Source organism: Pseudopodoces humilis, chromosome 4 (genome assembly GCF_049639895.1).
Source record: "Pseudopodoces humilis isolate 2021_Gansu_Grassland_sample_001 chromosome 4, ASM4963989v1, whole genome shotgun sequence".
Classification (NCBI taxonomy): Eukaryota; Metazoa; Chordata; class Aves; order Passeriformes; family Paridae; genus Pseudopodoces; species Pseudopodoces humilis.
Window position 1 is genome coordinate 596,387 of NC_142203.1, and position 24,930 is coordinate 621,316.

A 24,930-nucleotide genomic window follows, 5' to 3' on the forward strand; every position below is an offset into this window, starting at 1 on the left:
ATGGATGAATTTCCTGTTTACATAGTGTTCTAACTGCATGTTTCAAAAGACATCTAAGGAGCAGGATGCCCCAAGCTCCCCCAACCCAGCCTTGAACAATACCAGGGATGGGAGGTTGGATTATTTTGAATTAATTTCCTGTGAAGTTGTTGGTTGCATTATTCTCTTTCAGAGGACAGGAAACAGAAAAGGTAACTGAACTTATTAGTTTAATTTACGTTTCAGGCTTCTGAATTTGGCACTAAAAGGAGCTCATCTACTGAAAGCAGTGAACCCTGTGAAAAGAAGACCAAGGCACGACAAATTACTCTGGAAGAGATCTGTAACCCACTGAAGACTCAGGATAGAAGTGAGTTGACTGTTAGCAAACCTTTAAGCATTGGCAGCCAGTAAATAAGTTTTTAATTGTCAGCTGCTCCATTGCCTTGGAAATGCCTGAGTTCCATTTGGCTTTGAACAGAGAATTTAATAATGCTGGTATGAAAACCAGTAAATATAAAGTTCATTACACTTCAATAGAAAGAATTAGCCTCTTAAGTTTCAAAGTGGGAACGGTATTAAATTTGTTGGTGTGATGCTTGGAAGTATCACTAGGACACCCTCAAGAAGCAGTATTGCCTGCTTAAAGAAATGTACTGAAAGAAAATCTGCTTGATTCCCAATATTCTTAGCTAACTTTATGGCTCTGTATTTTCAGTCCAAAAAATAATGATGCATCTCTTCCCACGTAGAAAGAAGCAGACAAGTGAGGAGTATTGGTTTCCCAGGAAGTTAACCAAGCTGCTTAAATGCACAATTCTGTCAGGCTGGCAGAGAGGAGGGGGAACACAGGGGAGAAGTACATGGAGCAAAATGCTTGTGTTCTGTGCTCACTGATGTTCTTCTAATAGACATTCACTTTTAGAAAATAAGTTGCTAATATGTTTTTGCTTTGAATTTTCATCAAAGAAGACTCTCAGAAGTGTGAGAAGTCCCGTGTCTGTTTGCAAACTCTGGACAGGCTGAAAGAGTTCTGCAGTGATTCAAACCAGCAGTGTGCCAGAGTCCAGGAAGATGGCTTTCAGGAGAAAGGATCTCTGAGTTTGGAAAAATGTCCCAGTGTTACTGGGAGGAGCTCAGAATTGAGGAACACCAATCTTCCGTCTCGGGACGCCAGCCCAAAGGTGGCACAGAAGGTGCGCAGAGCTCTGGTGGCCCTGTGGTGTGTGCAGGTTGCTTCTTGTGAGTTAAACCAGCAGGCTTTGGCACAAGCTTCCTTTTGTGACATGGAATGGTGCAGCAGAGCCCCACAGACCTGTGCTCATGTAGAAATGTTTTCCTGAAGCTCTTTCCAGGGTGAGCAGAGTGGCTGTTCTGGCTCCTCAGTGATACCAGTGAACAACAGCACCACAAGGGAACAGAAACCCTGTTGGTGCCGCCTGTGCCTGTGAGGGAAGCTGTAACTCCCTAATAACACATGTTCAGAGTGGCACTTTGCTTTCATTTCAGTGTGCTTTCAGTCCCACCAGTTTTTATGGGGGCTCTCAAACTTCTAGCAGGCTTTCTTTGCAAAAATTCTGTGTAGGGTTATCACTGAGATGTGGATTAATCTAGTTGCTGGTAAATCTAACTAGTAAAGGTATCACTACTTTTTTATCTGCAGAAGATAGGGGTAGCTCACAGGAAAAATTGACATTATGGTATGTATGGTGCAAGTCAAGAGACGTGAGTGGAGTCATAGTATTTTGTTTCCCCTTTACTTATGGGTCTAGTTAACACTAGTTAATGTTAACTAATGGGGGTGTGGGGGTCAGCCTTCTCAGTTTCACCTCATGGCTTTCTGTGGTAGCTGCTCTTTAGTGGAGTTCTGTGTCCGGCCTTCTGAGGGAAGGAGCTTGTATCCAAAGCTGTGCAGCTGATTTTAGCCTTCCCTGTCTGAGGGCTGTGACCTTCAGCTGGGGGTGTCTGCTTTGTGTGAATGTGGGGTCCAAATTTTGAAGTGAGCCGCTCGTGGCAAGAGAATTCTGTTGTGGTGAAGGTTGAGGTTATGAAGATGTGTTGGGAGAGCCCAGAAAACTGATTCCAGGTCTGGCCTACCTTCCTTGGAAGGGGTCCTTTTTGCTGTTTGTGTCTTGCTTTTTACTCAGTAACCTTCCTCCAGCTGCTAATGTATGACCATCTCAACGAGTCAGCTTTTGTGTTTGTTTTTGCTCCTTTTGCCTTGTTTCATGCCCTTGTTTCACATGCTTTGCCACTACAATTTCCTGTAAAACGAGACAAGGTCATCCTGTTTGGCTGGCACAGACCTTGGACTCAAGACCGCCGTGTCTGTGGGCTGAGGATTGTGCATCAGAGACATCTGAGCTCCTGAGGCCACCCAGGTTCTGGGTGCAGTGCAGCTTTATTTGTGCTGGGCTGGCTTCTCTTGCTTAATTGTGTGCAGTTGTGGGGATTTTGGAGTTACAGCTAAGTGTTGTTTTCCCTGGGTTGTTCTCTGACTGCACTCCTTGTACATTTCCATGACCCAAAGTATATGATTTAAGTTATCTCTGTGTTTTCTCTGAATTACCATTGCTGATAAACAGTCTGTTCACTTTGTTTCTCATAGTCTGAATGGGGCCCTTGGTAGAAATGGAAGTTTATTGGATTTATTTTCAGATAGAGAACTTATAGCACAACGTGATCAGTTGTGTCTTCAATAGCCATATGCTTAAAAAAATTCTGCAGGGTGTTGTCTTTGTATCTTTTTTTAAACCATATTACCTGTATTTGATCTTTTGATATGAGTGAGGAGGAACTTTGCTGTAAGTGAAACTCTTTTCAGTGTTCTTCTCTGCACTTCTGATCCCATCGCTCTGCTGACAATACAGAACAATACAGAGTGATAGAGCTGAAGTTGCTTGGCAAGAATAGGCTATATAATGTCATTGTAAATGATAAACTGCAGACAGAGTGGGCTCAAAGCCTTTCACATTTAAGGTTTTAGAAACTGTAGTGTAGATTTTCTGTGTTTGAGTTATTCTGGGATATTTGCTGAACTTAGAGAGGAGGTGCAGACTGGAGAAGGAGTACAGTTTTGGTGGCTGAGACAGGGAAGTGAGACTCAAATTGGTTTATTTCTTGATTTACTGTGGGTTTTTGGAACATCATTAATCTCTTTGTGCTGAAGTTTCTCACCTGTAGAGCAGTAATTCATCCTTATTTCAATGTATATCTGGCCGGTTTAGACTACCCAGTCTTTGCAGCCTGCATAGCCTTGGTCTGTGCTTTGAGAGCTTATGATACGATAGGGTTCTGATTTCCCCTCAGGTATCTGAGGACAAACTAACTTTGGCTTTCATGACTTTTTAATTCCTTTTCATTCCAAACATACTGTATTCTGTATATCCTGCTTCAGTAGTTGTGCTGCAGCTTCGGGGCTCTTCAGTGTAAGAACAGTCTTTAGCTCTGTGGTCAGTGCAAGCCAGGGAGGGGGCAATTGACTTGTTTGATGATTCCTAATTATACTTTCCCATCCTTTATTTACAGGAGGGGTTACAATGTAATCTCAGTCAGTTTTCTGCCTCTCTTAAGTCCTATGAAAATTCTCAAAAGTCTTCAGATACAAGTCTTAATAGAAGAACCAAAAGCATTTACACTCCACTAGAACTGCAATTCATAGAAATGAAGAAGAAGTATAAAGATGCTATTTTATGTGTGGAATGTGGATACAAATACCGGTTCTTTGGACAAGATGCAGAGGTAATTTTTTCCAAAGTTATGGAAAGATACTTGCATTAAGCTGATGTCATCCTAGATCTGTGGTCAGTTCTGGAAGGGAGACTTCTTTGGGGGCACAAGTTTTAAGGGGTACTTTGTTTTGTTTTGTTACTTGAAATCAGGATGAAAAATCTCGGCATGCTGGAAATTCAATTCTATCCATTACGCAGACATTTTTTTGCCAAAATGGTATTTATTATTTTGTAATCACATGGTAGTGCTTGCTGTCCTGTATATTGAGAATTTAAGGTGAGCTCCTAGAAGAATTTTTTGTCAGAGCTAAAGTTGAAAAACTTTCAGAGGTGAATTGTGTATCGTGGTTCAGAACTCTAATATATATCCAGTATATAATTCTGATGTTTGACATTGGGAATCTCTCAGGTTGAAAGGCAGTGGAGCAAATGGTGTTAAAAAGGATGTATCAGGTATAGCTGAGTCATGCCTGGATGGGGCACATGTATAGACATGGGGCATGTGGGTAGGCATGGCAGATCTGTAGGAACTGGAAAGGACTGGATAACAAACATAAGTTTAAAGTGATGGTTCATAAATGTTTCATAATGCTTTTTCTTATGATCTATCCCAAAAGTCGTTGCTACCAACCTTTGTTTGGTGCTATTTCCACACTTGAGACCAGTGAGAAATGTTGCCTGGTTACTGGGAATTCATTTTCCTCATCATTTTTTGTGCTGTGTAATTTGTCTGCTCATTTGCTGGTGTACTTACAGCCCAGAAATAGAAATATGCTGTTCAGGTAGACGGGTCAGTGCTTGCCTGCAGGTCCTACCTAGCACCACATTCTCTGGTCAGTGAACACCTGCCATTTTGCTAGGGGGCAAGAAGACAATAAAAATCACACATGATAATTTAGTAGGTGTTGTTTTAGTAAGTGTTGTTACTCTTTTTTATCAAGTATTTGGTTTCCACTGCTGTTCAATATTGATTTTTCAGAATTTTAGTTGATTGGCCAGAGTAATCCCATCTTTATGACCACAAACTAAGTACTTCCATTCCTGCTGTGTTTTTAGTGGCATGAAAATCATTTGACCTTTTGCTGAGCTGTGTTCCAGACCCTGTGTTTGCAGTGTGGGTGGTTTACCTCACAGTGGTAAAGATCAAGGTGCGACCTTAAAACCTGACACCTGCAGCAGTGATAGTGAATCCCCTGTTTATGGCAATGCTGGGGCAGGCTTTCTCCTGGAATGTTTTCCCTTTGTCAACGAGCTTTTAATTGTAGTTGTGCATCACTGTTGTCTTAGAGGTAAGCTCCTTACCTTCTTAAATTACTTTGTGACCCTTTGTCTGATTCCTGTTGCAGATTGCAGCTCAAGAGCTGAACATCTACTGTCACCTGGATCACAACTTCATGACTGCCAGCATCCCCAGCCACCGCCTCTTCGTCCACGTGCGCCGCCTCGTAGCCAAGGGACACAAGGTTACCCCTGACTCCTGCTAATTGAGTACAGACCTGCGCTGAGAGAACTTGCACTGCTTGTACCACAACCTGGTTTCATCTGAGAAGTGGGCAGCTCGTTATCACTGGTTCCTGCAGGAGAAACGGCCAACTTCTCTTTGTTTCAATTTCTCTGTGCTGGGGGTGTCATGAACCACTAGCAGATTCCTAGAAGTGTCTTCATTTTTTCAGGAACAGTTCCAGAACAGTTATTTTTTTCAGTGTTTCTGTATCAAGTTTTTGCATTTAATAAGGAGAAATGTACATATCTGCTCTCTGTTTTATTATTCCTCACATCCTTGTTTTTCTTATCCCAGCCCTTTTTTTTTTTTCACTCTGTTCCTTCCTGTTCTGAATCCCTGTAATTCTGTGGCTTTCTGGTGATAACTTCTTTTTCTGCTTCCTTTTCTAAGAAAAGGACTTGTTGATTCTAAATTGGATGCAAACAACCATTCTCTAATAAGCAGTGATGTCCAGCTAAATTGTTTCAAAATAGGACGAGAAGCACAGGTACAGAAGTTGAGAGGGCAGTCAGGAGTGGGAAAAGGGTCAGGAAAAGCAGTGCCTTATAATCTCATTAGTGGGATTGATGTGAGAGCCCTTTCTGTTGATGATATATTCCAGCTTGAATTATGCATTTGTTGTTTGCACATCTTAAAAGATTACCAGATATATAGAATAATAAAAATAATAATCTATTACCAGACATCTAACTTTGTTTCTTGTTTGTTTGCCTGTAGGTTGGAGTAATAAAACAAATGGAAACTGCAGCACTGAAAGCTGCTGGAGAAAATAAAAGCTCTCTCTTCAGCCGTAAGCTGACTGCCCTCTACACTAAGTCTACGCTTATTGGAGAAGATATCCTTTTCAAATAAACTTGGTTTCAGACTAACCTTTGGGATGTCTTGATTCTAGTGTTATCACCAGGATTGAACATGAGCAGCTAGTGGCTAACATGAGTGGCAGCAGGAAATAAAGTTCCTTTAGTTTTATGTTGTGGTAAAACATCTTGCTGTCTTTACAAACAATGTAATCTCCTCAGGGCTGTAGCTTTGTTGTGTAGTTGCTTTCTGAAGTCATCCCCAAGTGGGGACTTACCAAATCTGCAGTGTCCTGCAGGTCTTGTCTAGCAAATGTTAAAATGAGAGAGAAACATCTTTTAACCAATGAATTTAATTTATTTTCTTTGATTTTTTTGTTTTTCTTTATCCTGTCTTATGTTTTTCCTTTATCCTGTCTACCTCATGTTTTGAATTTAGTTTCTCAAACACACTTACTAGATACCAGGAGCTGAAAAGATTGCTAGATTAATGTCTGAGAGTACAAGACTTAGGTCTGGAAAAGACCTAATGGTGAACAGTCCACCCAAACCTGTGTACTGTTTTTTTAACATTTGTTACATGTGAACCCTTTGTTGAAGCTGGATGATTCTGTAGATGTTGAAGAGGTAGCAGCAGATGTCCCTGATAACTACCTCCTCTGCATCTGTGAAAATGGAGACAACCTGAAAGACAGGAAGAAAGGTGACACAGTTACAGGCATCATGGTAAGCTGGTTTCTCAGGAGTCAGTATTTTAGGGTGTGTGTGGGGTTGTTCTGTTGTGCATTTTGGTTTTTTTCCTGGGGAGGTGGGTGGCTGCCTTGTTAAATTCATGACTGTTCTGTCTTTCAGATTTTATTTTGCGGGGGAGTAGGAATTGATTTTTTTTTTGTTTGTTTGTTTTTTTTACAAAAGAGGCACTTTAGGTAAGATATCTGTGTGTGAACTATGATGGTTTTATATTTGAAAACTGCAGAAAAGATACAGAGTTGATAGTTGAACATTTATCTAACTGGTTTTGCTGCTGTTTCACTTGAAAATGTATTAGTATTTTAACCAAATACATTAGGGAAATCACTAGTTCAGATGCTTTACAAATTTCGATGTTTAAACATTTTTAGGGTCAATATTTTAAGTCTTGTGAGCACTTTTTGCCTCTACAAAATACTATTCTTTAGAGGAAGAGACTTAGGATTTTTTACCACATACATTTCAGAGTTGTATTGTCTTTTATGGTGAAGATTAAACCCAGTCCTGTTTAACCAGCAAAACATAGTGCTAACTGAAGCCCAGTCAGCTGGTAATGAATTAATTAAAAAGTATCTTGATTGTGTCTCTGTTTGAATGTCATGCTGCTGCTGGGAGAGAAAAACAAAAGCAAGAGTTCAAATTCCAGTTCAAATTACATGTGCATTTCACAGACTTCAGTGAATAGGTTTGTCTGCTATTAAAAACTGAACAGCAATGGACTGCTAACAACAAGAGCACATTTACATTTGTGAGGTATTGTTGCCACTCTCCGAGACAAAGTTGTGTTAGTATTCTGAAGTTATTGTTGTATCATGGGTTTGAAAAAAAGCACATTCAGGTTTTTTGATTTGCCACTTTGACAGTGTGTGGGGGTGCTGTATAATTTTACACCACAGATTTTCTTTCTGGTTAACAGTTTGAGCCACTGAAGCACTCCCTGAAAACGTGAATATTCAATGGATATATGTGTATAATTTTGTTTGGCAGGCGATCCAGCCAACGACAGGAGAAGTAATTTTTGACAGTTTTCGGGACTGTGCTTCCCGCTCGGAGCTGGAGAGTCGGGTTCTGCGCCTGCAGCCAGTTGAGATAATTCTTCCACCTAGGCTGTCAGATCAGTCTGAAAAGCTCATCCACAGTATAACCTCCATGAGGTGAGTTCTGTGGGGGGCTGTTGTTTGGGGTTCTCTTTCCCAGAGCCCTGGTGGAGCTGAGATCCAGAAGCAGGTATGGACGTGTAGTTCTGTCACGGCCCTTTTCAGAGCGGCTGCGGTTTGCTGCTGGGTTCAGAACTTCCCAAATCCCACTGAGCCCTGGGCACTTGCTCCTAAGTTGTGTTTAGACAGAGGTTCATGGCTTCTGTCTGTGGCCTGTGAAAGATTTGTGCACTTAAATGTTGTCATGCTCCTGCCACCACACTCCTGGTTACAGCATCCGCTGGAATAATTTCCAAGCTCACACACTTACTGTTCAGATCTAAAAGAGGTGTTATGTGGCCTTTTATTCCCTGGTTGTCATAGTTTTGAGGTCTGTAAAAGATGCAAGATTTCCTTTTCTATTAATGTAAATAGGTGTAGAAAGCCTTTGTAACTGGTATTTCATCCTGTTTGTCCTGTTACACCATCTTGGACTTGGGTACAGACCTGGAAGTGTTGTGACTGATCATCTCTTTGCTTTGAGTTCTCTTGGCATATTTCAAGAGGAAATTTGTTACCTGTTTTCTGTGTAGCAGAGCCAGAGTAGGATGTAATTTTTAGGGTGATGGATGAAGGATGAAGCATGTTTTCTGAACAGAGGGGATGAAATCTTACAGATGCAATTTTTTGAGGAAACTTCAGTTTTTCACTTTTTTCTTTTTAACCATACAGTAGAGAGCTAGTTTAGAGCTTGGCATTTCAGTTTTGAATGTGTTATTCTGGTGTGAATTTTGGAGAGTGGTTGTGATTTATTTTTCCTTTTCCTTTGTGTTTTTTTGGTTGTGCACAGTTGAGAATGTTAATGAGTGACTTCTGGTTTTTATGAAGACAAAAAATGCTACCCATTAGCTGATTTTGTGAACAGGGATTAGTTTGTAGTTTTTTTCACTTTTCTGGTAATTTGCTAGGCAGCTTTCCAGCCCAAATGCCTCTAATTACATGAAAGTGACAAAAATAGAACATATTACTGCAATACACCTCAGTAGCTTTATTTTAAAAACAATTCTTCATGGATTTTTTTTTTCTTGTACCAGAGATTAAGCCACTAGGGGGCTCTGAAGTATTTCATAGTAATTTAAGAGATTTCAATATGCTGCTTTCTTGTTCTTTTAATTAGGTTTGTTTTTGTACAGTTCCTTTTGTACAGCACTAATTTCACTTTAATGCGTATTGAGATATCTGTAGTATTCAGGTTTGGTTATTGGCCCAGTACCCAGTGATTTCATCCTTTACCAGCTCTTTTCTAAAACCACTTGTTGAGAATCTCCCATGAGCTGTAAAAAGTTTAATTTCTATAGTTCTTTGAAGACCTTTCTAATTAAATGGGAACTAGATCTTGTGGCTCAAGAAGGCGCTTCATCTCTTTGTGTGTTAGGGATGCAGCAGAAAAACACTGAAATTATGAAAACAGGGTAAAAATGGGAGAGAAAAAGAGTCTAGGAGATTAGAGCTTGGAGACGTTGGAAAGAAAAGAGGGGAGAGGGAAGAGAGGAAAGAGGAGAGAAGAGAGAAGAGGAGAAGAGAGAAGTCAAGTCTTTCTAGTCCTCCTGTGTAGCGTAAGAATTGCAGCAGGGGTGATTTGGTGTTAGATGTTGCTTACTAGAACTTGTCACTGAGTGAGCAAGGTGATGTGCCCAGCACAGAAACTATGCTTATGGTTACCAAAAGAGTGAAGTAAAATGTTGATCTAAGGTAAAGCACTGCAGCTTTATGAGAGCAGCCCTAGGTTGGTTCAGTGCCCTGTTAACACTGATTAGAGGTGAAAGTCTCTGTGCTTCCCTTGAATTTCTGTGAGGGTTTTTTTATATTCTTCACTATTCTAGGGCAGATTTAATGACTAGAAAATACTATTCAAGCAAACCGAGCTGGGGGCCAGTGAAGAGCCTTCCCTCAAAAGCAAAGCTTATATTAAAAGTAGGTTACAAAAACTGGCTCAGGACAAACTGTTCTGGTGGGTACTGTGCTGTTCCCAAGCTGTTAGTAACATCTGTTTGCAAGTGCTGACCCGCCTGGAGCAAAATCTTTCCATGGTTTTAGTTTTCTTCTTTCTAGAAAACAAAGGAAAGGTCTTGCCTTCAGAAATTACTTGTATTTTTTTCTGAAGAACAGAGTTTTGTACTCAAAGTTCTTTCTAGTGGAGGGACAGCACCCACCCTCCTTCACATGTTGGCTGCTTTAAAACTTGGCCTGCATTGGTCTCTTGACATTGTCTTTGAGGCTCCTTTGGGATATTTTTGCTCTTCCCACGTTTTTTCCTTGTTTTGTTGTAAAGTTCAATGCATCTTTGGAGTGCTCTGTTGTTCCTCTTTTTTCCATTTTCCCTCTTTCTGCAGCGTTTCATCCTGTAGCATTCTTGTGCACCCTGTGAAAACAGGCTGATCACACCTAACTTCTGACCCAAAGCGTTTCACCCAGGTCTGCACTGCTTGGTTTAGGCTGCAGCTCATTGCCCTGTGATAACCCCACGGTTCTGAATATGGGGTTCAGGTTTCTGCTCCCTCCTGAGTGCTCCAGTAGTCTTTGGCTTGGAGTTGGTTCCCTGGAATTCCCTTCTCTTTCAGACACACTGAGAGATAAGCCCATCCTCCCTCTCCAGGCACTGTGGAATTTGTCAAGTAGCTGAGCCTTCATCGTTCAACATAAGCCTTTTTAATTTGTGTTTCAGGACCTCTGCAAATATAATTTCAAGCTCCTTCTGTTAAGTGCAGTGCTAATAGCCCTCTGGTTTAGCAGTGGCCCCTGCTTTTGACTGTATTGGGTGAGGTCTCTGCAGGTTTGTTCCTCTCCAGTCTCTGTCATGGTCTCGTAGAGTGAGCTGCAGTGGATTTATTACATTCGGTCAATGGTGCTGTTCAGTGCTAATTGCTCTCATGGACAGAGTTATGGATTTATGTCATCAGTCAAGTAGAAACTCAGCTGGAATGAACTCTGACTTGTAACACTCTGTAGAAAATGCTTTTAATTTTGTGGGTCTTTATATGCTGGTTGCTCAGCTCAGAGGATGCATTCATGTAGTTAGTGTTGAGGAATTTGTTTTTAGTATGAAGGGCATGTGCATTTATTTACACAGCTCAGCTCCTGAAGTTTCTAGGTGAGCAAGGACAGGAAGGCTTGTAGTGGCAAAAACAAGACCCCAAAGGGTTACAGTGAGAATAAACAGCATTGCACATTAAGTGGTAGAACAGAGGAGTGAAGAGTGTCTGAAGGGCTGGTGATCATAAAAAGCAGCGGTTTCATGGTTTGTGTAGCTTGTAATGTTCCCATGGGTTTTTAAGTGAAAGGCAAGCTGTGACAAACATCTTGAGAATGTTTTGTGACAGTGGAAGCTACAAGCAGTTAAATTTGCAGCAGGGAAGAAAAAAGCAGCTGAAGTACAAAACCAGCACGTGAGCTGTTTTCTGTAAATACAAGCCCCAGATGCGTCAGGGGACAGATGTTTAATGACCAAAGAGGTGTTTTGCACTGCTGAGAATCCAGCCCATGGTCTGTGCAGCCAGCTGCTTGGAGTGGCCATGTCAGAGCTCTCTCCTTTTGAATGGACAGGGGAGAAAATTCCACCACAGTATGACCACCTCATGCAGTAACCTGGGAGAGTTGCTGGATGGTGTTTTTTGGCAGTTCAATCCTGTCTCAGTCAAGTGTATTTATTTGGCACACTGTCTGGGACATCCTCTGGGTGGAATTACTGTCCTCCCAGGCACGTGGAGTTGTTGCTGCAGGGGCATGAAGAGGCACTTGCAAAGCCCTGTGTCCAAATGCAGTGCAGCACACTGTTCTTACCCTGGATGGTGAATTAGATAAAAACATTAGCATTGCTTCTTACAGCAACAGCTGGCACTTGCAGGCCTTGCCTTGCCCAGCCCTTGTGTTTTTGTAGATTTCCCCCCAGGCCAAAGCTCTGATAAGCTTCCCCAGACTCACACCTGGTTCGAAGGTGCATTTTTTCTCATATGACTGCAAATCAGGGAAAACATGCTGTAGTATTTGTGGCAATATTGCACTGATAAGTAGTATTCATGGGTTTGGATTTTTTTTTGCCTCCTGTCCATTTGAGATAGAAATTATTAAATGAAGAACAATTAAGTCTTGAGCTTGATGCTTGTCCAGTGTCTTGGTATCAAAAAGTTAACTTTTTACATAGGAAAAAAACCCCTACCTTATAAACAGAAGCAGGAAAAGTAAAACTTTAAAACCTTTGTTTGCATGTTTTGGCAACTGTTTGATTTATTATTACAGGACAAATCAGAAACTGTAGGAGGTGACATGTAAGTTATGGTACTTTTTTTGTCCCCTTTGGTTGTGATGTTGCTTGTTTTTTCTCTCAGTATATATTCATATGTTGTGATTTTTCACATATTCAAAATAGAGAATGACTCTTAAGCTCTTAAAAGTGGTGTGCAAGTTTAAATATTTTTTAACAGATGAATGTTGGTATATTTCTTAAAGTCCTAGTGTTTTGTTTTAATGAGGACTTCTTTTGCATAAGTTACTCAGCTTTGAAGTTGACTTGGGACATACCCCTTTCCCTGTGAAACAGTAGCACTGAGGATACCTTGGTTGTGTCAGCTTCTCAGGTATTACTTCCCCCATTTCCTGCCCTCGTTGTTAGTGCCAGGAGTTAGAAATCCAGCAGATTTAATCCAGGCAGTGATGCCAATGAGAAAATGTGGGAGAGAGGAGGACTGAGGCTTTGTGCCTGTTTGACATGCAGGTAACAGTGAAGTGGAGTAAAGAGAGTAATGCTCTTGTAGTCATGGTTCCCAGCCCTTCCTGAGCTGGGGAAGAAAGAAAGGCCATGAATTTATTTATTTTTCATAAACCCAGAATGTAATTGTTTTCTTAATTTTGAAGAAAATGAAACTGAAGTGGGTTTTTATGTGCCATCAATCTGCTGAACTGCAGAAAGGAGCAAGATTTATCTTTTGGGCTGTCTTCAGCAGTTTAATTTTGTGCTTGACTGACAACGTTTGTCTCTTTTAACAGATGTTCTTTTCTGTGTATGGCAGAGGTAAGAGGCTTTTGGTAAATTAGACTCCTGAGGAGTGTGCTTTAGGCATGGACTCTTCCTCTGGGAATTTGGAATAGTACAAATGACTGTTAGATGTTCAGAATTCACGTGAATATTTCCTGGATTCTTAATAGAGAATTTGAAATCACTAGTGTAGTAATTAACTCTGTATTACTTAGCAGCACAGTATTTTTTAAAGCAAAAAGATTTTGTGTAAGACACTTCCTTTCAGTTTATGTGAAAGACTTTCTACAGGGGAAGATGGATGTACTTAAGAACATTTCCTAGCAAATATATTTGAGTGTATTCCTGCTTTTCACTGTGCCTGTCTGGCTGGTTTCTGTCAGGTGGAAGATAACTGTTTTCCCCTCCATCCCTCCTGCCTGTTGTTTTACAGCTATGCTCCTGCTTTCTGGAGTCTTTGCCACCTCCTCTTGTCCTTGTCCTTCTGTTTATGTGTCTTGGGTGTCCTTGTCCCTGTTTCCAGTCAGATTCCAGGCATTCCTGGCAGCCTGGCACTGTCCTGGTCCTGCAGCCCCCTCTGCAGAGCCCTGGCTGAGGGGACCTTCAGGTGGAGAGAGAAACAGCAGGTACAACCCGGGGGAGGGTACAAGTGACACCCTCCAAGCTGCTCCGTCCGTCAGCCCTGGGCAGTGCAGGGGTGTGGAAGGGAAGGATAACTTCCCTGGGCAGCTTCCTGGGCAGCCACCTGCCCTCTCACTGCGTGCCTTCTATTGCTTTGTGGCCGGGCATCTTCCTTTTTACTGAGCAGGTCTTGTCAGGGCTCGAGGAAGATCCAGGAGAGCACTGTGAAGAACAAGGTGGTGGTGTTCATATAATCATAGAATCCAGTGGCACTCAGCCCTTGACCACTGCCCTCTGGATGTGCACAACCAACTGATTCCTGAACAGTCCATCCATCAAATCCAGTCCCAGGGCAGTGCTGTATTTGCTATACAAAAAATACCCAAAACAACCAAAACCAAAAAACTTGCTCATTTGAGAGAAAGTGAGCAAGGAAGAGAGGGAAAAGAGCCTTTAAGGGAAACAGTTGTGTAGCTGTCAAAAATCCTTACTTAGAGCCTTAATTGATTTGTTAAGCTGTTTTAATTGTCTGAAAAGATAGCACATGAATTTGCATCTTGAAGTGGGGAAGTTAAGCCTTACCATGAAGCATCCTGTGCATATTGCCAACACAGTGCACTTGTTGTTCCTCATGGCTTTCAGTACAGAAACCAGCTTGGTTTGCCTCTGAAATGTAACGCTGGTACTTTGAGTTAATCTGGGTGAAAATAGCCTTAATTTCACCTAATAATAGGTGAAAAGCAGTCTGGGTGTGAGAAATTACACATGGCCCAGCTTTTGGACCCAGCACAGACCTGACCTGGCACCAGAACCTGAATGCCAGTGCCCTTGGGCTGCCTAGGCAAAGAAATGCTTTCACATACATATCATCATCAAATGCACTTGTAATTAACTTCAATTAAGTTACATTTTGGAGTGCTTATTTTGGAATCTGTTCAGTACTCAAAGCCATGATGTAATTTTGTGAGCCGTGGCAGAGGGGAAGCTACCCACTCTATCAATTAATCATCCCGTGGTATGTAATTAGCATACTATCAGGTGTTATTAATTGCAGAGTAGCACATTTGGTTTTTAATGTACTGAGGAAAGGAGTCTCAGAGTGGAGTTTCACCAGCAGCTTTGGAGGGCTGCAGCAGGAGATAGAAACCCACAAACACCAAGAAACCTCTTTCTTGTAACATAATTATTTTTTTTTTTGTTAGTTTTTAAAAGAAAGAGAACTTGTGCTGTGGCCGTGTTGAGAGTGGCACATTTGGAGCTGGCTGTTGAGAGGGGACTCAGCAGGATCTGAGGTCCCTCTGCAGCAGCCCAGACACAGGAAGGATTTCAAAAATGTGAAGGAATTAATGTGTATTGATAGGGATGTGTGGTCAGATACCTTTGGCTCATCACAGACCATGAGCAGAATCTAGACCAGTACCCTTCGTGTTAAGCTGGGTGAAAGGAATTCTTGGGATTTTATTGGGAAGATTGTTTGCAGACAGATTATGGCAACAACTTCTTGCATTTTAGAAGACAGGTACTGATCAAAAAGAAGGCGTTGTGCCTTGTGAGCAAAAATCCTTTATCTGACAGAAAAACCCAGTTTCATTTAGGAGTTTTATTCCTCTACTCTTTCTAATATTTTAACCATTTAATTGGTTGGTAATAATAGAAGATTTATAACTCAGTTTCCTTAGGTCTTCAGTTACAAAATCTAGTAAGTTGGAGTAAGTATCCATTGTCTGTAGAATTAAGATAATATTTTTTTTCTTCAATTTTTGGCTTATTTGAAAAACCCCAGGCAGAACAGAGACAAAACTCTGCCACCTCTGTTTTCAGCTCACTTCTTCAGGGATAATGTGCAGCTTTGTGCTACTTAAAACCATGTTTTGAGCTGAACCACTGCCAGCCCCCAAAGTGTAAACATGAGAAATTGAATTTCAATTTAGAATTCTTTTTCATTTTTTTTTCCTTAAAAGCATACCATTTGGCCCAAGCTGCCTTCACCTTTTTCCTCAAAATGTTTTTTTTTTTTTTTCCCATTTGTAAAATAATTTAAGTGGCTTTTTGCAGTTGGGTCCTTAATGGTAAATCCTTGGAAAGAAGTAATACATAGTGCACAGCATCTGTTAAGTTAAATGCTAAATTAACCCATAGAAAGAACTGCCTTGTTTTTTCTCTTGTATTAGCTTTTCACAGAACATGAAATCAAGGTAAATAGCAATTTCTGGTGAAAACATCCCACTCCTGAATTACAGGAATGTTGCGTAAGAAGAAAATATTTTATATGGAGGATGTAATTGTTAACTCTCTATTTGTATTTATTCTTCTAGAGATGAGACTGTATTTAAGCATCTTTGTACATCTCACAGGAAAGCCTGACATAATTTGTTGGAAAATTAACAAGTTCAATTCATCACATTTAATGGACTCTTAAATCTGTATTGGCTTATCCAAGGAGACATTAATTACAAGTGTAATTGACCAGCCAGATGCATCCCGTTTTCTGTCCAGCAGCCTGTGTTAAAACCCTTACAAAACATGCAGAGCTCTTTATCTGAGGGGGATGAGAGGTTCCCTGTGCCAAATTCTGCTTCAGCAGTGAGATCTCGATGGGGTTGTGTGGGCTGAGCAGCTCTTCCTGCATGGGCAGAGTGATTTGTCCTTTGGTTTTACAGTGTTGGTTCCCAGGCTTGGACAGGGTTGTCCCCAGGTGCCAGGAGGGTTCCTGGACCCGTCCCACGTTTCAGTTTCCCAGCTGTGAGGTGTTTGGGAGCTGCTGCCAAAATAGGGGAATCTCTGTGCTCCTGGGGAGGGAGCCACACTTGGTGTCAGTGCCACACTTTTCATTGTGCAAGGCGAGTCATGGCCAAACTCAGCAGCTTCTTCCTCATTTCAGAAACCAGAGCTTGGCCTTCCTGGCAATTGGCACAGGGCTCTTGGGGTTTGAAACCTTATTTCAACATTTGTCTACCATTCAAAGGGCCCTTTTTAAATCATTTTATTAGACTTATAAGAGCCACAATTGTGTTGGAGGTAGAATTATTAAAAACAGTGTGCCATTAATATACGTTACCAAAACCCTTGGAACCTCTTCTGGTTTTTGAGTGGAGAATGAAAGCACAAATTAACTAATTAATTAAACTAATGTGCTAAATTAACACATGTAACCATGAAGGTTCCTGCTCTTTTCTGTCTCCTCTTGCTTTCATTCAGATTGCTTCCTAAGGAGTTTCTTGCTCTCTTCAGACCTGGATTTACATTCAGCTTCCTGCTCACATCTGAAAGGCTTTGTTCCAGGTACTGCCATGGTTTGACAGCAGTGAGGGAGAATAACTCCAGTAACAGCAAAGAAGAAAGGAGTGGGGTTAGAGCAGAACTTGGCCTATTGTGTTTATATTTGAAGGTAGCATCTCACTGGGTGTCTTTGTCAGCTTGAAACTGGGAGTCTTTTTATTTTAATCATAGCTGGACAGCTCAGATGGAGACATTTCTGGAAGAAAATCAGGGGTAATACAATTTTCCAGCCTCATTCAGCTGTGAGGTCATCAGGAACAATGCACTGGAGCATCACACAACTGGATCTTTCTTGGAAAAGCGTAAAAAGGCTTTGCAAGGTCCAGGCCATGTGCAAAGGCAAGTTTGGATTGGTTATTGAAATGTCTTCAGAACAGTGGGCCTGATTTTTAGGCTGGAGCTGTTTAATACTTGGGGTTATTCAGTGGTCTCTGATGACGTCTGTAATTACCGATGCTGACGTCTGGAAGATCCTCTTGCGGCTTTAAAATTTTTGTTTCGGTAGCGTAGAGGGTACTTGAATTTGCTGGCCTCCCGAATGTTGAGCCTCCAAATTGAGGAGGAAAAAGGGAAGGATGAAGTAGTTACATAATCTACTGTGTCCTTTCAGTTGGGGCTGGTTCAAGTGGCCCTGTTAGTGGTGTGAGAGGAGAACGAAATGTGAACAGGGAGTTACACTTGCCAAGAACTAAAAGAAAAGATACTTTGTGCTATAGTCTCTGCTGAAGAATAGGGTTGAATATTTGGCTCAGAAGGTAGCTCCTGCAGTTCCTGTTGCAGATGGAGCTTTCCCATGGATGAGGGAGGAACAAATCTCTCCCCTTGTAGGTGGGTGAAGTCCTCTGCAGGAAGACATGTTAAGGGAATTCCTGCATGGAAAAAATGGTGTTCCACAGAGCATCCCCTGCTCAGAGCACAGACCTTGGGCTCCTGAGGTGAGGAGCAGGCAGGTCCCCTGAAGCCGTGGTGTGAGCACTGAGCAGGCATCAGACCTGTGTTAGCTGCATTGAATGTTGTGTACTCTCCTCTTTTCCGTGGCACAGAGCAGTTCAGGAGCAGCCAGTCCCTGTGTTCTTGTACGTGCAGCTGCTCTACAGCTGGTTTATAACACACCTGATGACCTGCACAGTTTCTTAGAATAATTTTTTTCTCAAAATCTTGGGAAAACTTGGCTTGTATGAGCTTTCTGGGGCTCAGGTGTTGCGTGTTTTTGTCCACTTTGGGAAATGCTCAAGGAAGAAGCCCCCAGCTTCACTGTATCACCTGCTTGGGTGTTTAGTTGGTCTTGTGTGAGAGAGTGCAACTCATGGCTGCTTGGTTTTGTCCATGCACCTCTCACTAGAGTCTGCTCCAGGCTTTCCTGAATGCCCCCTGGGTGGGAGAAGATGCCCTCTTAACTTTCTCCTTGCCAAATGAATTTGATTTCCTTAGTCTGTCCTCATTTGGCTGTAGCCCCCCAATAATGGAATGTGCTCACCATGCTGTTGTTCTTTTCCTCTGCAGCCTGAGTGAATGTATTTTCCACATCTTTCTTTAATGATGGCCAATACCCAGAGGAGCAGGTATCCAGAGTTTTCAGATTCAGATATAGATCAGGTGCTTATTGTGAATATAGTTAATCGTCAAAGATAATAATTCAGAATATCTGTGCAAAAATATCTGGATAAAATTGTCAAAATCCTGAAGATATATTGTGGATTTTTTTCTCCTTTTTATTATAACTTTTTAGAATAAACAAAGAATTAAGCAACAATTGCAGGTTTTCTGCCTGAGTACCATGTGTAACAAGCTCCCAGCATAGCTTGAAGACACATTGTAAAGCGTATACATTCCTTCCATGTTTAAATTAAACTGAGGAATTGTGGGCTAATTTTGATTTTATGTTTTCTGATTAAGACGGTCTGTAATCTTGTGTGATGCCTGAGTACTTATCAACAGGATTCACCAGGGTGGACTTTTATCTTTAGTTGTTTTGTTTAGTTTTTGTGTTATGTTTTTGTTTTGCTTTTGTTTGTTTTATTTTGGTTGTTTGGTTTGGTTTTGTTTTGTTTTTGAGGTTTTTGTCTCTTTTTGTGGCCTTTCAGCTGTTCCGTCCCCACGTGACACTGTGTGCAGGGCACATCTGTCTTGCCTCCCCCTCCTCCAGGCCATCCCTGGGACTCTGCATGTCGTGTTGGCTTGCAGGACAGCGCTGGTGGGGTTCTGCAGCTCTTTGTCAGTGTCTGTGCGTTCATCATACGAGCTGCTGAGCCTCTCACAGGAGGCTGGAAACCAGGCAGTGGCACTCTGTGTCTCTGCAGCCCAGAGGAAGCTGTGTAAGAGCCTCAACAGCAGCTGGATCCTGAGTATGAGCCTCAGGGCCCCGAACTTCAGTCATTTCAGTGATAAGTGGAAAGTCCAGGTGTGGCCTTGCTGCTTGCAGAGGCATTGTGCTTTCTCAGGGAGGTCTGTGTGGGATGTTCGGTGCTCACTGGAAATCTCCACAGCAATTCTTACGCTGATTAAAGAACAGGAATGATGTTTCTGACAGGTCTTGGCAGGTAGAGTAGTGGTAGCACTGTGGGAGGTTACAGATTTAAAACAGAGACATGGATGGACCCTGTCTGTCACCATCTCAATTTTTTCTTATGTAATCCATGGAAATGACGTTTTGTAAGCTGGTGGTGACTTATATTCAACTTCCTACTGATGCTGTTAGTCCATGCTTGAACATCTTTTTACCAACTACCTGGGCAAATCTGATTCCTTCTTCAGCAGTAATCCTGTGTTACAGAATCCCAGAATAGTTTGGGTTTGGAAGGTTCCTCTGGGGCTCCTGCAGCCCAGGCTGTGCCCAGAGCTGCTGCAGAGCCCAAATCCTCTCTGTGGCTTCCCCTGGACCCTGTCTGCCAGCTCCGTGTCTTTCTCACTGTTCTGGATTTTCTGTGTGTGAAAAATGAGGTTCACATAATTTTTATAGAGTTTAAAAGTTTTATAAAAAAAAGACAATTAGGAGAAAAAAATAAAGTACACAGATATAGCCAGGTGTCTCTGCATTCACCTTACTGACAAAGGATTGTCCCTTAAAAACAGGACCCTGCTACATATCCATAAATTCTCATACATATTCAGACATTCTTCTTAGGATCTTTGGTGTTCTTCTGTTTAGTTTTCTCTTGCCCCCTTCCCAATAGTTCAGTCCTCTTGGTGCCATTGAGATTAACATTCCCTGATACCAGAAATGCAATAAATTCCTCCCCCAGAGCTCTGGTCACTGCTGTCTTCATCTGGGTAAGATAGTTTACAAAAGAAAAAAAGGGTCTCCAGCTATCTTTTCCAGTCTTTGGGTTACACAAACAAAAGTAGTTTTTGTTTTAATGCTATGTCATAGCTTAGCATATAAGTATTATACCACTATTTCTAACAGAAATAAAGGAAACTATGTTAATACAACAAAATTTCCCATTCTTATAACATTCACTTTAATATTTGCGAAAAGCCAACAATATAATATGTAACTATAACATGTGGCTGATACATCCTGCAGCTTTCAGCTTTGTTTTGGGGTTCTCTTTAATCCTGTGAAGAAGTAATTAACTCGAGCTTAAGATTCTTTCCAGAAGTATGTTGTGTTGTAGCCATCTGCTTTTAATTTTTAATTCAACAGCCTCACCTAGGAAACGCTTTTGTTTTTTGGACAGAGCACTGTGTGTTTTGCATATGTATGTGTATGACCCACACATAATTTCCAGTGTTTTGAGGGCTGGTGCTATTTCAAATACGTTGAAATTAAAATGTCTTGGAGATTTTTGTTCTCACACACAGTGTAAGGGAAGGGGAGATAATTAAAATAGTTAGGAAATATCGTTAAGCACTGAGCTTGGCTTTGCACAAGCTGAATTTAGACTGTTACTTCTGCTGCCAGAGAAGATATGTCTTTGAATAAGATGTTTTCTACTGACTATTTCCTCCATCAGCTTGATGCTATAGAGGGGTTGTGATGGTGAGTGCTGATGACAGTAGGTAGAGATTTGACAGAAGCACAATGGTTACGACTTCACTGAGAGATCTGGTAGGTGGGAAGCCTTTGCAAAAATATTACAAGAGAGACAGAGAAAAGTGCTTTGTGCTTATAAGTTTTTGCTGTTGAAAATGAGAGCGTTTTGTGCTCCTGTCAGTCGGGACAAGTATGATCAGACAGCACATGTCCTTGTGGAACAAAGAGCTGTGCAGTCACTTTGGGAGGCTGTGTGATATCCTGATGGTGCTGTGGGGCTCTCAAGAGGCAGTAGAAATGCTGCTGTTTAGAACACGGTGATATTCCCACTTTTGTATTGGAGTCTCAAAACTAATTCTTTCAAGGCTATTCTGTCATCTTTTCCTTTGCTCTGCCTGTACAGAACTTTTTGGGTTTTTTTAGTCACACTCTTATTATTTAATTTATTGGTAATATTTTTTAAGCACTTCAAAGTTGTTTTTTTGTTTTCCTAAAAGATGCAAGGTAAAGTGGTAATAATCTTGAGTTATATAATGTGTAATACAGAACTCAACTTTTCTGTCTGCCAACCTATTGTCTGGTGTTGTAGACTTGCTTTTAGAAGGCCCCTTTTGTTAAAATGCCTTCTAAGGGGTTCGGTAATTCAAAACCAAACTAAAATAGTATTGAGTGGTGTCCCGAATGAGTGTGCTTGAGCTCACTCAGAAAATCACCAGCAAGGGTTTGAGCACAAGTCAGATTGAATATTGAACTGCAAAGCACAACAGCAGTGGTAACATGAAGAAGAGAGAATCAGAGAGGGGTGCTGTGGCAGGCAGAAGGGGCAGTGATGTAAACACACAGAGCTGCAGCTGCAAAGCAACTGAGACCAGACACAATAGCAAGAGCCAGTGTTGAATTTAATGAGTAATCACTCCCTTTTTGTAGTTTGCTTGTCCAGCTGTACATTGTTGTGTGAAGTTTAAGACCCACACTGAAAAAAAATACAGAAAATGACCCTGATGGGAAAGAGCACAGATAATTACCATTTTATTTATGATTTGGCAAAAACTTGGGCGACACAGGGGTATGAAATGCTCCATCCTTGAGGGCAAAAAGGGGTGTTTGGAATTTGGAAATGACCTCAAAAGCACAATGTGTAGGGCTCATGTTTCATCGCCTGTCAGTGAGGTACAAGAAAAGGAGACGCAGATGAGCCTTCCACACCTGATTTTAGGATATACAGCATAAATGTGGAGTGTCATTCCTTTGTCACCAGTGCATTTATCATCTTTGTTGTATAGATCTGGATATGTAGAACTACTTGCATTTACCCATGGGAATAATCCCAAGATGTCATGAGCAAATGATTGGCTCTGTGTCCTCACTCCTTCCTCACTCCCACTTTAATTCAGAAACAGCTATTTGTCCACCTTGGGGTGTCATAGAAAGAGCATTATTTCATCAGTGCTCATGTAGTATGGCAGATATTAGGCAGGGTTTTCCTGGGCTTTGTTTTGTGGTGTTCTTGTTGCCTTTGATTGTTTGTTTGAGTTGCTGTTTGTTGTTTTTTTCGTTGTTGTTGGTTTGTCTTTGATTTGGTTTGGTATGGTTTTTTCAGCTTTGTTTAATTTGTTTGAAACCCTGCAAGGACAGAGATTTTTGTTGGTTGGCATAACCCTGGGTGGAGTAACTGCTGATTTTGGGAACACACGTGTGCAGGCTGTCTGTAGCACATCTCTGTCAGAGTGCAGGTGGAGGAGAGCAGTGGGACAATCACAGGGAAGATTCCGTCTTCTGATGAGACCAAACCAGTGTGAGCTGCATCCTCCCAGCATCATGGAAACTTTCATTTTTGCAGAAAGTTGTAATGCTGGGGGCAAACTTTTCCCCCAAGGAAAGGTTAAAAGAGATTTCAAAGAGATGTGTTTAAATATTTTTGAAGGAAAAACCCCAGCACTTACTTGCTATGAAATTACTCTTTCATCCCCATTCCATCATGGAAGTGGAAATCAGTCTTTGCAGTTATTTTGAAAAAAGTTGTTTGTTCGATATAAAACTAGATTTTCCTGTTCATGTGCTCCCCCTTTCTTTTAATCTGTACAGCTCCTGCAGAACACAGAGGGAAGTGAGTATTGCTGGAGGTGTGGGAAGATGCTGCGCTGGCCCTCAGGAGCTGTGGGTCTGATAGCTGCACAAGGCACTGCAGTTCCCTGTAAGCAGTGCTGGTCACTGGGCAGTAAACTCTACATGGCTGGGGTGGTGGATGGAAAGAACGTCTCCTTCAGAGGTTAGGGCTTCGTTTAGCCCTCTGTGTGTTTGTTCACAGCCATAGATGGTGGAGAACATGGGTGCCTTTGAGATAATTTCTCTGCCACGCTTCGAGTGGGGTTTTCTGACGTTCTTTGCAGCCGCCTCGGCCTGGCGCCGTGTTTGAGTGGGCTGGAGTTGTCCCGCCTGGGGCTGCCTCTGTGAGTGGTGCTGGAGCAGAGAGGGCTCCCAGGGCAGTGCTGAGCTGTGGGGCTGTGCAGAACACTCACCTCATTTCTCAGGGAGCCCTGCTGCCAGCCTGAGTGCTGCTCTCCAGCCTGCCCGCTACCGTTCCGTAAGAGCACTTCCCTGTGAATCATGCTCTGCACATCAGCTGTGAGGACCTGTGAAATAACCTCCTGAGATCAAGCAGGTACAGGATCTGCGTCTTCTCTGTCTGCAGAATCAGCTCCTCTGCAATTGAGGGAAATTAAATTGACGTGGTGGGATTGTCTTATTTCAGTGTTGACTATTGCTCATCCTGGCTATTCCTAGGTGCTAATAAACAGTTTCCTAGCCGTTCTTGATCCTTTCTACTTTCCAAGACATGAGTGCAATGTGTCTCATCCCGTTCTTCAGACAGGCCGATGGAAGAAGCCTGAAGAAGATTTCTTTTTGTGGGTGCAGAAGCTGCTGCATACACCTGTGCTTGTGTTTTGTCCTGTGCTACCTAATTCTGCCATCACAGAAGGGATGCAGTCATGCAGAGCCTGCACAGCCCTTTGCTGTTCTCTAACCTCCTTACTCCATTTCCTTGGCAGTTCCTGCCTCTCAGTTCCTGAAGCTAAAAGAGTGTTTTCTTAGAATTCCTTGGTTCCAGGCTCCAGCCTTGTCAGTGTGGTTGGAGTTCTTATCCTGAGAAAAACAGAAAATGTGTTGAGAAATGTTGGTAGCTTGGATGGAGAAAGGCAAGCAAGGAGTTTTCCTCAAATTTTCCTGTGTGTGTATAGATATTTGCATGTATATATGCATGTGAGCAAGCAGATACACATATATGTGTAAATGTGTATTTTAAGGTGTGTCAGAGTCGATTCTGGCATTCAGGAGGGGCTTGGGATGGGGTGTTTTGGAAGCTGGAGGTCCTGTGTGGTAACATGTTATATGTAACATACTGACAACATCCCAGTGGAGATTTCTGCTGGGTTTTCATGGGCAGCAGCACTTTGTGTCAGATATTCGGGGAAGGTGACTGTGCTGCTGTTCTCTTGTGACAGCAGTCTCCATCTCTGGCATCTGAAAGCTGCTCAGAGCAAACGTGGGGAAGTGCTTGACTCTGACTGCAGGAAAAGCTGTGCTTCCAAAAATGTGTGTTCTCGGTGCCAAAAGAACAACTGCTTGGAAATGTCCCTGAGGCTTTGCCAGAGAAGGTGCTGCAGCTCCCTGCCAAGGCTCACCCAGGAATGAAGGGTGGTTGTTCTCCATTCCCACAGACCTGAGCCCCCTGAGGTTGGAGTGGCTGGATAACAGAGGTGACACAGTGGTGACAAGTAAAGGAAATGCAGTTTCTGCCAAGCTGTTGATAAGGGAAGGTGGCACGATGTGCTTGGGTGTCTGAAAGGGCTGATTGCGTTCAGGTTGCCTTGCCCTGCTGGGCAGTGCTGGCATTTCATCCCTGCAGTGACAGACTGGTCATCCCTGCAGAATGAACTATGAGAAATGCAGAGAAAAGAGCAGTTAGAATAAATTCTACAGGAAAAACTAAGTAAATCATTTGTGCTTTACAGGTCTGTGCTTAGCATCAGAAGTAAAAATTTCATACTAAATTTTAGGAGCAGACACCTTCCCAAATTCTGCATCGTTGGTGTCCTTGTGCTGTGGTACAGGGCTGTGCAGGGA

General features: G+C 42.1%; 1 protein-coding gene across 1 annotated transcript in view; it reads left to right on the forward strand.

Annotated features, from left to right (window-relative positions):
• MSH3 (mutS homolog 3) overlaps positions 1–24,930 on the forward strand; it is an 86,329-nt gene that overhangs the window by 2,053 nt on the left and 59,346 nt on the right. The window contains exons 2-8 of the mRNA XM_014258250.2: positions 226–349; positions 949–1,175; positions 3,508–3,720; positions 5,057–5,173; positions 5,932–6,049; positions 6,592–6,737; positions 7,749–7,915. Of these exons, the coding sequence (XP_014113725.2) occupies positions 226–349; positions 949–1,175; positions 3,508–3,720; positions 5,057–5,173; positions 5,932–6,049; positions 6,592–6,737; positions 7,749–7,915 (1,112 nt within the window). The remainder of the gene's footprint in view (positions 1–225; positions 350–948; positions 1,176–3,507; positions 3,721–5,056; positions 5,174–5,931; positions 6,050–6,591; positions 6,738–7,748; positions 7,916–24,930) is intronic.